Source organism: Chrysemys picta, chromosome 17 (assembly GCF_011386835.1).
Source record: "Chrysemys picta bellii isolate R12L10 chromosome 17, ASM1138683v2, whole genome shotgun sequence".
NCBI lineage: Eukaryota > Metazoa > Chordata > Testudines > Emydidae > Chrysemys > Chrysemys picta.
The window spans coordinates 3236509-3248507 of NC_088807.1; the positions used below are offsets into that span (position 1 = coordinate 3236509).

Consider the following 11999-nt stretch of genomic DNA (forward strand, 5'->3'; position numbering starts at 1 on the left):
CAGGCTGATGAAGGGGGCCCTTAGTCTGAGAAGGGAAAGGGGGTTGGGGAGAAATAATCCATGGGGCTGAAATTGACTCAATCTTGAAGATGAGATCACAGACCCCTTCCCTCTGTGCCCCCCCCCTCAGGATTTCTGCCCAAAAGAGGCTTTTTAAGCAACGAAGGGGAGGATAGATTATTAATAACCAGGTGATTGAGAGTCGAATCTCCAGCCCTCCCCTCCCCGGTGCAACAGGGACAGGGAAGGGGATGCTACGGAGTTTGAGGGGGGATCCCAGGGCTGGGCTAGCAGGGGGCTGTGGGTCAGGACCGAGGGACACAGGCAGAGCTGTACAGGAGTGGGGTGGAGGGGGGGGGAGCCCAGGCTTGGCCTAGCGGTGGGGGCCCCAAATAGCTACCTGTGCTTTCACCTAGTTACCAATCCACATGCCCCCGCCTCGAGCAGAGTTCCATTGGGCTACTCCAAAACCCTGTGAAATGTGACAGGCGGAAGAGGAGGGGTCCCTTCCTGCTAGGCTACCCGTCCCCCAGTTTACATTTCTAGCTCCCAGTCCCATGTACCCCACTGCTCCCCAGAGCCTGTTCCCTCATGCAGCAAGCACCGGCTCCAATTCTTCCCAGGCCCAGGGATGCTGCCAAAGAACTGGGCTGGCTGGCGTTGACCAGCAGATGCGCTGAGGGGCCGCGGAGGCACTGGGGCTGCCTGCAGACTCTGGCCAGAGAGATTCCCCCTTACCAGGTCCTCAGCCTGACCCCTCCCAATTTGGGAAGGATGGGGGGAGGGGAATGAAAGGACCAGGCCTGCCTTCCCCCCACCCTGATTTCCCTGGCACAAGCGGCCTCTTAAATCCATTAATGGCCCTCCCACACCTGAGGAGAGAGCGCTCAGGGGCGGCGAGATGTCTGTCTGGCGTTTCCCTTCACATGCTGCTCTTGCACCTTGGCCCGGGTCCTGGGACAGCGCGTTCATTGCCCCTGGGCGGCAGCGCCTGGGTGGGTTCCCACCGCCTGTACTGCGCAGGATTCTGCCTGGAATCGGGCCGGGGGGGGGGGAAGAGAGTGGGATGGGGGAAAATCCCTGCTAATTTCCTGATTTCCGCCCCCCAGCTCTGCCTACCCTACAGAGACATCTGGATCTGCATCGCATTGGCATGGGGGGGTGGAATGGAGCAAGCTGGGGGGGGGTAGGTCTTGGGGCATGCATGGGGGGGGCAATCTGTGCGGTGTCACCTCTGCCGCATTGCTGCTACCTTGGGGGAGCGGGAGCCAAACGGAGCCGTGGTGGAGGGCAGAGCGGATGCTACCATGAACTCAGCTGGATGCTTTCAGGGCCTGGTACCTTAGAGCCCCCCCAAGATGCACAAGAGGAGGGGACAGGAGGAGACCTTGAAGAGGTGGATGTGGAGTTACACCCCCCCCATAATGCACCCCTACAATAGCACCACCACCTCCACCCTCAGCACACACCACTCTCCCCTCCCATCCCTTCAGGCAGCACAGCCTAGTGGCACGAGCACTAGACTAGGACTCAGCAGGCCTGGGTTCGATTCCTGGCTCTGCGGCTGGGGGAACCACGGGTGAATCCCTGTCCGGCTCCATGCCTCAGTTTCCCCACTCTGTAAAGGGGGAGAATGCTCCCTGCCTGCCTTTGTAAAACGCCTCGAGATCAATGGATGAAAATGCCAGATAAAAGCCAAGGATCAGAGCTCGGGGGTGGGGAATATCAGATTAAGAAGCCAGAAAGATGGTTATCTTGGTTCTACCCCCAATCCCCTCAACTGCGTTTGGTCATTAGCCAAGACCGTAAGTTCTTTGGGCCCGGGACTGTCCCCCTACACATGTGTCCGTACAGCACCTAGCACCATGCCTGCCTTGCATGCTCCCCCCGCTCCAATCCCTCTAGCGGCCATATAAACAACCCCTGAGTCTACCAGCATACTATCTCCCCCAGCCCCACATGGTTCTCATGTGCAGCAAATCCCCAGGCCAGACCTACTCCAGGAACCCACAGCCTCAGGCAACCCCAAGACAAACAGCTCCCTGCTGCCAAAGCAAACCGGAGATGTGAGGACAGCGCTGGAGGGGACTTGATCCCAATTCAAGTTCCCATCAAGAGGAGACAAGGCCCCAGGCCGCACACCTGGCTCAGGCTCCTGCTACGGAGACGGGTGGAGGAGGAACCGAGCACGCAGGTGAGCCAGAGAGCGGGACACCTGGAGTTCTGTGCTGCGGGGACCCAGCGTGGGAAGCAGCCTCCGTTCCCCCCTCACCGCCTTTCTGATCCCCCCACATGGAGAAGCGCAGATGTAGCAGGAAAGATTTTCAGGAAGAGGAGCCTAGAAACAGAGGCCTCGGTAAAGTGTTAGGAGGAGAAAAACAGCTTGATGGTCAAACTTGTTCTGTAGGAGCCTTAATATCGACCTGTGCATACGGATTGAGGTGGAGCTGGGAAGGGAAGGAAAGGAAATTCTATGAGGATTTTGGGGGTGAAGTGGGGAATCAAATTCACACAAAACAAAATTGTGACCGACGAACAAAACGATTCCATTCGAGGCAGAGTGGAGGTCAATCGAAACCTTTCTCCAACTCCTAAAATATTTTGATTTTGGCCCTTTTAACGTCAACCAAAGTTAAATTGCAAAACACAGAGTCGTTTGGCACCAAGACACAAACCTGGAAACGGCTGAAACAAGAAGTCCCGTTCTGACCATTTCGAAATTCTCAACAGCGAGTCAGGAAACGCATCAGGACTGACTCTTTCCCCAGGAACAGTCCTGCTCTCAATAGAGCTGCTTGTGGGGGACTTTTGGCCCCAATTTTTCATCGAAACATTCCCCAGCCAGATCTAATTTTAGGAACCCGGTTTTTGGAGCTCTTTAGCCATATAATTAAGGTCCCTCCCCCGTTACTGAGGGAGCCTCCTATTATTAAGGCTGGAAGTCTTAAAACTAGCTCAACTCTCTTTTCACCCGTGGTGACCTCTTATGTAAAAATTAGAGTGGAGAAGAGCGAGGCTCGGGACATGAGAGCAGTTCTCAAGTACATAAATAGTTGTTACAAAGACGAGGGGTGGAAACAGGGGCAGCTCTAGGTTTTTGGCCACCCCAAGCACAGCAGTTAGGCAGGATGCGGATTCGGCGGCGTTTCCGCGGGTGATCTGCCGGTCCCGCGCCTTCGGCGTACCCACCGCTGAATTACCGCCGAAGCCGCGGAACCGGCGGACCTCCCGCAGGCATGCCGCCCTCACAGCGACCGGCAGGCCGCCCCCCACGGCTTGCTGCCCCCGGCACACGCTTGCGGCACTGGTGCCTGGAGCTGCCCCTGGGTGGAAATGATTCTCCTTAACCTCTGAGGATGGGACAAGAAGCAATGAGCTTAAACTGCAGCAAGGGAGGTTTAGATTGGACATTAGGAAAAAGTTCCTAACTGTCAGGGTGCTTAAACACTGGAATAAGTTGCCTAGGGAGGTTGTGGAATCTCCATCATTGGAGATTTTTAAGAGCAGGTTAGATAAACACCTGTCAGGGATGGTCTAGATGGTGCTTGGTCCTGCCAGGAGTGCAGGGGACTGGACTAGATACCTCTCAAGGTCCCTTCCAGACCTATGAATGAAGCTACCTGTAGCAGCCTGACAGGGGTTTAGCTGCGACATCCCCCCGCCCCCATATCTTGGCAGGTTCAGTGGTAGCCAGGTGGGACCTCAGTAACTCTGTGTAGAAATTTGAAATGTTGGGATTTCAAATCGTTCTGTTCTGAGACAAAGAAGAAAAAAAAAGTTCCTCTGAAATAAAACAAAAACCTGAACAAAACAATACAATTTGTTTTGGGTCAAAGTGTTTTGTTCCCATGTTGACCTTTAAACCATCTTTTAAAAATCTATTTAAAAAAAAATGAATTTTGTTTTGAAAGGGCAAAAAATAAAAATGTTCCGTCTCAAAATCGTCAAAACAGGATGTTCTGAGATTATTGAAATGCTCCTTTTGTTGCCCGCCCCCCCCCCCGCCAAAAAAAACAAAAAAGATGAAACTGACAGGATCAGAAAGACGTCAGTTTCCATGAAAGTGGCATTTTCTTCTACAAGGACGCTGATGAAGAGTTTCCAGTCAGCACCGCTCAGCCCCTCCTCACAACCCCGCAGCTTACAGCACGGGATCTGGCCAGACAACACGAGCTTTTGGTGTGTTGCAGCCGCACCGGATAATGTTTGCCCCCGATGGCCTTAGAGGTGCAAAAGGCGGCTGGCACTCATGCACGCAACTCCACAAGCGGAGAGATGCAGGAAAGGCCGGGTGGCTAAGCCAATCTCTTGGGTGTCAGGTCTCCGTCCAGCCCCTTCCACCAGCCCCGCATGCAGCTGGCAGGGAGCCCTCCGGCCCGCCCCGGGCAGCGCGGATATTCTAGCATGGGTAAAGCCGGGCCACCTGTTGCATCAGGGAGTCAAGGTCACGCGCCAGCCAGCGAACCCAGCCCGTATTGATCACTTTCCAGGGTGCGTGCCGGCTAGGCCCCCAACTGACTAAGGCCGACCTATACAAGGCCCAAGAAGGGATGACGGCAGCATGGGGCCGGGGAAGCTGTGATTAAAATTAGAAGGTGCATCAGCACCCAGACAGGCTGGGTCAGGCACTAAATACAGACGCTGGACACCCCCGGCAGTAGCTCGCACCACAGGCAGAGCTGTGCTAAGCAACCCCCCTGAAGCTATGCGACGCAGCGTACCTTCCTGTCCAATAACCCCACTACAGTTCTGGGGGAACCTCCACCCGGTTACAACCCCCCACCGTTATTTTGCCTGCTGGTTGCTTATAAACTGTGGTTTCCTCGTTAAACTGCCCCACTCTCATTGGACTGGGCGCCTGCCTTGTTGATATGCCCAACTGGGCGTTCATCTGAGATCCCGCCAACTCATTCCACCCATCGCCCTCGCTTACCGGCCAGTTCGGCTTTTGCCAACCTAGAGGCTAGAAGCTCTGGGTTTTGCTAGATGCTCACCAGAGCCATGCAGTTGTAACCCACTATGCAGGGTCTTTTCTACACCCCCAACCCCACCTGTGCTGGGGATGGCTCAGAATGAAAGCCTGTTCCTCGCTTTCCGCTCTGCAGTCCCCCCCATCCGATCCCCGGTCTGGGCCGTCACCCAGCCTCGAGAGTCACCCTGTAGTATACGTTGGTGGACAGACACAAAGCAAAAACTCAGACTCATCTCATCGTAGCTGGTCCCACCAGGCTGTCCCCCCCCGCCAGAGTTAATACACCCCTCACGCTGCCAGCACTGCAAAATTCGGTACAGCCCCAGAATAGGAAGGTGACATGGAACCAAGGGGGTGGTGAGCTGAGTCTATCGTTCTGCCCCCCGTCAATGCAGCTGAGATCAAGGTAGTGGCTCCCTCCCATACTCACCCCAGAAAAGGTTTTAGGAGACCCGGCTCCCACCCACCCCCAAGGGCTTCCCAGATTTAGCCACAATGCCCCAGTTCTCAAGGATCATCCCAAGAGAGCAATTCCGCCCCCCACCAACAGCTGCCGTAGAATAGAGCAATGGCTTGATGTTAACATGCCACACGGTCATCTACCATGGGGGGAGAGCAGGATTTGAACCCAGGATCTTCCGCTCACATGGTAGAGAACCGAGCTGGTGCTGCTTGAAGAGAGACTCCCCTAGCCAGGCGTAGTAGTAGGCTTTTAGCCACTGTAGACTAGCTGCTAGAGGGAAATGCTGCCCCAAATCTCACCTCCCCCCACACACACCCCTCCCCAGAGCTGTTAAGCAATGGAGATTCACTACCTTAATGCAGTATGGTCTACTGGTTAGAGCCTTGGCCCAGGAAGCCTGGGTTCTCAGTTTCGGCTCTGAAGCTGACCTGCCGGGCGACCGCGGTCCAATCACTTACCAGCTCTGTGCCTCAGTTTCCCCATCCTACTCTTCATCTTGTCTAGCTGGGCCGTGAGCGCCTTGGGGCAGGGACGCGGACTAGGAGTTCGTGCAGCACCCTGCACAACGGGGGCTCCCGGGCACGGCTTGGGCCAGAATCGGAGCCCAGCAAAGCCAAAGAGGGCTCTAAGAGGAGCTGGAGTCTAGTCGGACTCACAGCAAGAGAATCGGTCACTAGAGCTCCGGGAGCCGCCCAGAACAGACCCAGCTTAACTCTCAGATCCCACAGGCAAAGCAAGAGAATTTTTTTTTTTTTTTTAAATACAGGGCCCCTTCTCCCACTTGAGCTGCAGTGTAAGAGTTGGAAGGCCCTGCCCTTCCTGCACCCCCATTTCCACAGCTCCAATCTCAATTATTCACACTCCAGCAGCACCTACAGCTCACCCCACCCCCGCTCTATCACACCGGGTGCTGCGCAGACCCCGACCGAGATCAGCCTTCCTCCCCCCACAGGCGCTGCACAGACATGTAGCAAGACTGTCCTTGCCCTGAAGGTCTTTCCAGCTAAATAGCAAGGGCAGCCCTCTTTTGACAGGTGGGGAAATCGAGGCACAAAGACTGAATGACTCAGAGCGTTGACGGCAGAACCAAGACTTGAACCCAGATCTTGAATCCCTTTTGCTCATGTGAGGGGGCGAGTTACTAGATCCTTCAAACCGCGGATTTAACAGCATTGAATCCCATCAGGATTCACCCCACTGGCTGGGAGTTTTGCTCTGGTTTTAACAGCAGCGTGCCCAAGAACCCAGGCTTGTAAAATCAGTTCCCCGGGGCGGCGCAGGCAGCTAGATAAGGGGTCTCCCAATGGGAACGATTGGGGAGATTTGTGCCCATGGGCGGTCGCTTGCTCTGTGCTGGGGAGTTTCCTAGCTTCTCCTTCCAGCCCGCGGGATGGACTTGAACCAAGAACCAGAGGGGGCAAAGCACAACCAGCGTCTCACCCAACATGCCTTCCGCGAGGCCGAGTCAGAAGCCGATTACTTCAAGGCCTGGATGGCCATCTCCAGGCACGTCCTCGGCCTCAGCACACGGCATGTGGCAGGAGCTCCTGGGTCACGGCTCTGCGATCGCAAGTGCCAACAGCCAGCCCCTTGCGCACAAGGATCTCAAAGCCCTTTGAGGAGCACTCAGGCTTATCATAGAACTAAATCATCTGGTTGCACCCGTTCTCTTCCCAGGGGGTAGGTTAAAAAAACAAAACAAAAAATCCACACCTTATTTTGTAGAAAGGGAAACTGAGGCACAGAGAGCAGACGCTACTTGCCCTATGTCACAGAGCTGGCAGAGAACCGGGAGTCCTGGCTCCCCCGTTCCTGCTCTAACTCCCTTATTAAGTATCAGGGGGGTCGCCGGGTTAGTCTGCATTCACAAAAACAACGAGGAGTCCAGGGGCATCTTAAAGACGAACCGATTTATTTGGGCATGAGCCTTCGTGGGTAACCCCCCCCCACACTTCTTCAGATGCATGGAGTGAAAATTACAGACACAGGAGACAGTGTTTCCACAGAGCCCTCTGCACCCCACGAGCTGCAAACACAGAGCTCGCCCAGCGCCCCAAAAGGGAAAACCACTCCTTGGCAGCTCTAACCTTGCAAAACCAAAACCTGTAGGAGGAGCTTCTGTGCGGGGGGAGGCTCCGTCTGCTCAGCCCCACGCGTGGGACACGGCCCTGGCCCGACCCTCTCACCGCACCAACCCACGAGGCAAAGGGAGTTTCTGCCACAGGCCTTGCCAGCCGGGGCTGACCCCCCACCCCACAGATAACCCTCCCCAGGGAGCCTGGAGGGGAGCCCCCAGCAGACCCCTCCCCTCCGTAGCAGCCAGGAAAGCAGCTCCCAGAGACTAAACTCTAGGACTTAGCTACGCCCAGCCCCTCACCCCGCTCCCTATAGCCCTCCCCTGCCCCATAGCCAGAACCCACCTCTAGCCCCACAACCATGCTCCCCTGTGGCTAGCCCCACCCCGCTCCCTATAGCCCTCCCCTGCCCCATAGCCAGAACCCACCTCTAGCCCCACAACCATGCTCCCCTGTGGCTAACCCCACCCCGCTCCCTATAGCCATCCCCTGCTCCCCTACCCCATAGCCAGAACCCACCTCTAGCCCCACAACCATGCTCCCCCATAGCTAGCCCCAGCCCGCTCCCTATAGCCCTCCTCTATTCCCTGCCCCATAGCCAGTCCCCTACTTCTAGCCCCACAACATCTACACTCCCCCCATGGCTAGCCCCCTACCCCCACCATGCTCCCTCCTGCCAACTCCCTACTCTCTCCCCACCCCATGATCCTTCCCACACTCCTCTCCCCCCAGAGCCAGCCCCTCATCCCATGCCCTCTCCCACTCTCTGCCCCCCAGAGCCAGCCCCCATGTCCTTACCCCCCTCTCCACTCCCCCCCAGAGCCAGCCCCTCATCCCATGCCCTCTCCCACTCTCTGCCCCCCAGAGCCAGCCCCCATGTCCTTACCCCCCTCTCCACTCCCCCCAGAACCAGCCCCTCATCCCATGCCCTCTCCAACTCTCTGCCCCCCAGAGCCAGCCCCCATGTCCTTACCCCCTCTCCACTCCCCCCCAGAGCCAGCGCTTCATCCCATGCCCTCTCCAACTCTCTGCCCCCCAGAGCCAGCCCCTCATCCCATGCCCTCTCCAACTCTCTGCCCCCCAGAGCCAGCCCCCATGTCCTTACCCCCTCTCCACTCCCCCCCAGAGCCAGCCCCTCATCCCATGCCCTCTCCCACTCTCTGCCCCCCAGAGCCAGCCCCTCATCCCATGCCCTCTCCAACTCTCTGCCCCCCAGAGCCAGCCCCCCATCCCATGCCCTCTCCAACTCTCTGCCCCCCAGAGCCAGCCCCCATGTCCTTACCCCCTCTCCACTCCCCCCCAGAGCCAGCCCCTCATCCCATGCCCTCTCCCACTCTCTGCCCCCCAGAGCCAGCCCCTCATCCCATGCCCTCTCCAACTCTCTGCCCCCCCAGAGCCAGCCCCTCATCCCATGCCCTCTCCAACTCTCTGCCCCCCAGAGCCAGCCCCCATGTCCTTACCCCCTCTCCACTCCCCCCCAGAGCCAGCCCCTCATCCCATGCCCTCTCCCACTCTCTGCCCCCCAGAGCCAGCCCCTCATCCCATGCCCTCTCCAACTCTCTGCCCCCCAGAGCCAGCCCCCCATCCCATGCCCTCTCCAACTCTCTGCCCCCCAGAGCCAGCCCCCATGTCCTTACCCCCTCTCCACTCCCCCCCAGAGCCAGCCCCTCATCCCATGCCCTCTCCCACTCTCTGCCCCCCAGAGCCAGCCCCTCATCCCATGCCCTCTCCCACTCTCTGCCCCCCAGAGCCAGCCCCTCATCCCATGCCCTCTCCCACTCTCTGCCCCCCAGAGCCAGCCCCTCATCCCATGCCCTCTCCCACTCTCTGCCCCCCAGAGCCAGCCCCTCATCCCATGCCCTCTCCAACTCTCTGCCCCCCAGAGCCAGCCCCCCATCCCATGCCCTCTCCAACTCTCTGCCCCCCCAGAGCCAGCCCCCCATCCCATGCCCTCTCCAACTCTCTGCCCCCCAGAGCCAGCCCCCATGTCCTTACCCCCTCTCCACTCCCCCCCAGAGCCAGCCCCTCATCCCATGCCCTCTCCCACTCTCTGCCCCCCAGAGCCAGCCCCTCATCCCATGCCCTCTCCCACTCTCTGCCCCCCAGAGCCAGCCCCTCATCCCATGCCCTCTCCCACTCTCTGCCCCCCAGAGCCAGCCCCTCATCCCATGCCCTCTCCCACTCTCTGCCCCCCAGAGCCAGCCCCTCATCCCATGCCCTCTCCCACTCTCTGCCCCCCAGAGCCAGCCCCTCATCCCATGCCCTCTCCCACTCTCTGCCCCCCAGAGCCAGCCCCCCATCCCATGCCCTCTCCAACTCTCTGCCCCCCCAGAGCCAGCCCCCCATCCCATGCCCTCTCCAACTCTCTGCCCCCCAGAGCCAGCCCCCATGTCCTTACCCCCTCTCCACTCCCCCCCAGAGCCAGCCCCTCATCCCATGTCCTCTCCCACTCTCTGCCCCCCAGAGCCAGCCCCTCATCCCATGCCCTCTCCCACTCTCTGCCCCCCAGAGCCAGCCCCTCATCCCATGCCCTCTCCCACTCTCTGCCCCCCAGAGCCAGCCCCTCATCCCATGCCCTCTCCCCCGATCACCTTACCGGGGATCTGTCCCATCGCAAGGGGGCCGCCAGCGCGGGGCCGCCCAGAAGCAGCAGAAGCCCCCAGCGGAGGCAGGCCATGGCTCGGGGCAAGGCAAATCCCAGAGGCAGCGCCCCAGCCCCGGGCTCCCGGTTTATAAAGCCGGAGCGAATCCGATTCCCGCCCCGCCCCGCATGTCAAGCCGCTCCGCCAGCCACGTGGAGCCATCGGGCAACAACAGCTGGGGGCGGGGAGCCACGCCCCCTTTTGCACAAGCCACGCCCACCGCCTCCACCCACCGGGGGGGGACTTACCTCCGCCCCCCCCTGCGAGGCTCCCGCAGCGTCTGATCCCCTCTCCCTAAGGCCTGGGGAGTTTAATGCCCCTCACAGCAGTGGCACCGCGAGACCGGGCGGCACCCAGCGGCGTGGGTCCCAGGAGATTAGCCAGCCACGGCGGGCGAGGTTAGGTGGCCCTTGTGGTCACGGCTAACCCGCTCCCCAGCGCTCAGGGGACAGTGTTTTCCTCAGCCCTGAGCGCTGTAGCGAGGTTGGTGTCATTTTGAAGTGTAGACCAGGCTCTAGGTTAGACAGGCAGGGCAGGGTCCACGAGAGGGGGGGGAAGCTGCTACAAATTACCAGGGGCCGGCGGTCTGGAAGGGGGCCCAGGGCCCGGCTTCGTCAGCCCTGTTTAACCGGTCTGCCCTTGCTGGGGGGCCCAAAATTTTTTTTCGGCGGGGCCCAAACCTGCTCTCGGCAGCCCTGAGGCAGTGTGGCAGGGGGCTATAGAATATCAGGGTTGGAAAGGACTTCAGGAGGTATCTAGTCCAACCCCCTGCTCAAAGCAGGGCCAATCCCCAAATTTTTACCCCAGTTCCCTAAATGGCCCCCTCAAGGATTGAACTCACAACCCTGGGTTGATGCTCAGACCACCATGACTCAGACTCCTAAGTGCAGCTGTGATACACATACCTACGACTGATCAGGGACTGGAGGATGGCGAAGCTAGCCCAGCCCCAAGAGGGCTTCTCCTGGGGCGACCCAGGCCAGGACACTGCAGCCTTGCCACGGCTCTTGGAGGAACCGGTCTAACACCGGCTGTTCGCGTTGTCCGGGTTAGGCCTCGGCTACACCTAAAAATGAGATCGGCCTAGCTCCAAACCTCAGGGAGATGAAAAACGTTGTTGTTTGTTCGGTCAGGGCCGGCTCTATGAACTGCGGGGCCCGATTCAAATACCCGGCGGCGGTCCGGGGCTTTGGCGGCACCGAAGGACCCCCCGCCACCAGAATGCCGCCGAAGACCCCCGCAGCGGACCCCCCCCCCAGCTGGGTGAGTAAAAAAAAATAAAAATTAAAAAAGCACCTAAGGCGTGGGGCCCTCCTAGGAGCGGGGACCGATTCCGGGGAATCGGCCTAAAGCCGGCCCTGAGTTGGTCGACCTCCTCGCCACTGTAGATGCGGTCAGGTCAACCGAAAAATTCTTCCATCCACCGATCTCCTGCCTTTGAGGTAGGTGGATGAGCGACAGCCATGGACAAACTGTCTGTGACGTAGGCGAGGTTATACTACAGCTCCCCAGGGCGCAGCTACCGGACCGTAGCTGTTCTCCTGTAGCCACTGCAGATGGGTGGATATAGGGATAGATAGAGGGGGGTGTGGGGGATGGATAGATAGATAGAGGGGGTGGATGGGGATAGACAGATAGATGTGTAGACAGAAAGACAGAAATTCTAAGTCATAAATAGATAACCCCCAGTAGATTTTAAAGGGTTTCTTATCCTACACCTCTGTTTTGCACCTGGTTTTAAACAAAACTTCCTGTCATTGGAAGACAGTTAAAACACAAACACTTTCCTCCTTTCCCCCCACCCCCCCGATACCCCTCCCCGAGGTGGGCCTGGAACCCAGGAGTTG

General features: G+C 58.5%; 1 protein-coding gene across 2 annotated transcripts in view; it reads right to left on the minus strand.

The window, feature by feature from the left end:
• LOC101947938 (SPARC-related modular calcium-binding protein 1-like) overlaps positions 1–10314 on the minus strand; it is a 28497-nt gene extending 18183 nt beyond the window's left edge. Inside the window, exon 1 of one of the 2 annotated variants that reach the window (XM_024109804.3) lies at positions 10107–10314. In XM_024109804.3, the coding sequence (XP_023965572.2) occupies positions 10107–10187 (81 nt within the window). In that variant the 5' untranslated portion in view covers positions 10188–10314. The remainder of the gene's footprint in view (positions 1–10106) is intronic. The other variant, XM_065571332.1, reaches the window with a different exon arrangement.
• Positions 10315–11999: the final 1685 nt, after the last annotated feature.